This window comes from Condylura cristata, unplaced genomic scaffold, assembly GCF_000260355.1.
Source record: "Condylura cristata isolate star-nosed mole 26May11 unplaced genomic scaffold, ConCri1.0 scaffold00009, whole genome shotgun sequence".
Lineage (NCBI taxonomy): Eukaryota > Metazoa > Chordata > Mammalia > Eulipotyphla > Talpidae > Condylura > Condylura cristata.
This window is the reverse complement of record NW_004567110.1, coordinates 1,101,341-1,104,303: the sequence shown is the minus strand read 5'-3', so window position 1 is coordinate 1,104,303 and position 2,963 is coordinate 1,101,341. Positions and strand designations below refer to the sequence as shown.

Sequence of the window (2,963 nt, the reverse complement as noted above, 5' to 3'; positions counted from 1 at the left end):
GGACTCCCCAGAGACAGTGGGGAACAGAACAGGCAGATCTACTGTGACCCGCTGCTGAGGGGCAGCGGGGAGACGGGTCTGCTGCTTCTCCCTGGCCAGGGCCGACTCAGGCCGCGGTGGTGACAGTGTTGAGTCTAACCCCGCAGCCCTCCCAGCTGGCTCTCACAGGGAGATGTCCAAGGGCAGTTGAGTGGTCAGCTGGCCTTCCCTGCTGCCGGGGCCATGGTGTCCAGCCCGACGCCTCACCGCCCTCCTGTCCCAGTGCTGAGGCGGGTCTGCAGGTTCTCCCCGACCCTGGGTGCTCGCTCAGGACCCTAAAAGCACTTTATTCTGAATGGTCTTTCGAAATCAAGGTGAAGCACTGCTGAAGCTGACCACTGACTTGGCGGGGCCATGGGTGTGCGTGACCCCGTCACCTGCGAGCGGCGACGCCTCGAGCTCCCAGGTGCCTGTGCCTGACTCCTGGCAGCCGTCACAGCCCGTGTGCTAAGGCGCCGGTGGGGTCGCGGCCCCTCAGCCTGCTCCCGCCCTGAAGGGCAGGCTTCCGGTGCCACCGCCGGGTCCTGCTGGCCACAGCCTGGGTCAAGGGCCTCGTCAGTCGGGGCAGGTTCCTCTGCCCCATCAAAGGCATTTTCACAGCGGCAGGATTCAGACGGAGGCGACGTCGGATTTTGGGTGCCCGGCCGCCCCAGGCGTCCCGGGCTGTGTGCCTGGGGACATGGGTCCCTCACCGAGGCAGCTCTTCCAGCAGGCCCCCCCCCCGTGTGGCCACTGTGCAGTGCTGCCCACGCAGGGGCCTGCAGAGCCTCGGCCGCCGGCCCCTGCTGCTGCGGCGTCCCCGTGGCGTCGTGGGCTGGCCATAGCTCCTGTCAGCTGGAGGACGCCTGGGCCGTGGGCAGAACCACTGTGGGGGGCAGCCCAGTCCCTCGGGCACACAGCCCCCTCCCGGGGGCCCCCACGGCCGTGGGGCCACACAGCCTGTCAACCTGCAGAGAGAACTTCATCCCACACGAATTTGGCTGTCCGTCCACACTCTAACCAGCATCCACGGAGATGGAGGGGCCCGGAGGGGCTGGATGTTGAATTAGGGGGACATTCATTTTGGGCTCGAGGGAAATGGTCCTTACTGGTGTGGCAAAGCCGGTGGGCAGCGGCGGCACCTGCAGGCAGAGCCAGGACTCCCCACAGCTGAGCCTGGCGCAGCCGCCGACTGCCGCCCGCATGGCCAAAGGCCGGAGCAGCCGCCCGGAGCGGCACGTGGGGTCACTCTGCCCGCCTGCCCGCGGCTTGTGTCCACGGGGTCTCGGCGTGGGAGTGGCGCAGGGGGCGGCTTCTCCCTCGGGGAGCCTCAGTCAGGCGTGCAATGCTCCCGCCACCCTTCCCGACTCGGGCCTTGCTAAAGTCCCTCGCCCTCCTCTCCAGCTGGAGTAAAGACCCTCCCAGGCTGTCTGGTCCTGAGGAGCAGCTTTGGCTCTGAGGGGCGGCGGGGGCGGCGGGCCCTGGGCCCTGTCCCTTCCGAGGACAGGGCCGTGGCGTGGGCCGGGCTCCGACCGTGTGGGCAGCGCGCCTGACTGCGGCTCCGTGCGGGGTGCCGGGGCCTGGCTTGCGTTCCTCGTCCTGTTCACTTGACCCGGGGCACTGACCACATTGGAAGGCGCCGACAGGGCGGTGGCAGCTGCAATCTGGGGGACCTGCGGTGGGCGGCACCGGGCTGAGGCCAGAGGGAGCTGTGATCACGGGCTCAGGGGCCCCCAGACAGACAAGGGGCTTGTGGGCAACTCCTGTTGTCCTTCTGGAGTCTGTAGGGTGGCCCAGGCCAGGCAGAGGGCGCCTGTGGCCAGCCCAGAGGTCTGGGGCTGGTGCCCATGAAGCTCCCAGAGCCTGGCCAGGTGTCCTCGGGCTGTGGCCCCGGCGTGTGATAAGCTCCCGGATACACCCTGGCCCTGAGTGTGGCCACAGCTGTGGCACATCACCAGGCCCAGGGACGGGACCAAGGCACCACCGTCCAGGCAGAGGATGGTGGCCTGAAAGCAGGCACGGGCTGACCAGCTCCGCGGAGCCCGGCTCCACCAGTGGGCAGGGTGCTGACCCTTCCGGCAGTGTCCTGCCTGGCATTGACCTTGCCTCCCACTGTAACAGGGTCCCCAGGCCGGGAGGTCCCAGGCCCCCGCCCCGGGGTGGCGCCGAGGGGAGGAAGGGAGCCCGGAGGAGGACGAGGCAGCCGGGAGCGCGGACCTGCGGAGCTGCGCCCGCTTCTCGGTCCGGAGGGGCCGAAGCAGACTGGGCGGGCCCGGGCGGTGCCCGCCTCTCCTGCGTCCCTGCAGGAGGCGCCTAGATGCGCGGGCGCTGGGCCCGTCCGGCCGTGGCTGACCGCGGGCTGGACCCTCACGGCGAGGGGGCGGCCTCGGGGCTGGGCACCGCCTGGGCTGGCCTTCGCCGCCGCGTCCTGTGTAGGGCTCCTGTCTGTGTAGGGTCCTGTTGTGGGCCCCCTGGAGGCACAGGGGTTAGGTCCCAGCTCTGCCAAGCTGTCTGCAGTCCCCCGCAGTCCATCCCTGCCTGGGAGTGACCCCCAGGGAGCAACAGACCTCTCCTGTCCCCTGCTGCTCCCTTCAGCAGTTTGTCAATCTGCCTGTTCTGCTCGCCACTCTGTCTCTGGGGCGTCCTCTTGTAACAGGGGTCCCTAGGAAGGGAGGTTCCAGGCTCCCTGCCCCCCAGCAGGGTGGAGCTGGGCAGAGATAAGGAATCAGAGGAAGGAAGCAGGATGCAGCCAGGAGCCGGAGGAGCCCCAGGGAGCAGAGGTCGGAGGCGGAGAAGCCTCGTGTCTCTGGGCCCTGGAGGGGTGCAGGAGAGGAGGCAGAGACGGGGTGGCGGTGGCAGTGTTCATCCAGATGTGGATTGTGCTCTGTCCTCCCGGGCTGGTCTGGCCATCTGACCCTTCTGTGGGTCCCCGCCGGGAGGTGCTG

General features: G+C 68.8%; 1 protein-coding gene across 1 annotated transcript in view; it reads left to right on the top strand.

The window, feature by feature from the left end:
• The first annotated feature begins 393 nt into the window (after positions 1 to 393).
• Positions 394 to 2,963, top strand: part of EXOSC4 (exosome component 4) — a 5,195-nt gene continuing 2,625 nt past the window's right edge. Inside the window, exon 1 of the mRNA XM_004679932.2 lies at positions 394 to 445. Within this exon, the coding sequence (XP_004679989.2) occupies positions 394 to 445 (52 nt within the window). The remainder of the gene's footprint in view (positions 446 to 2,963) is intronic.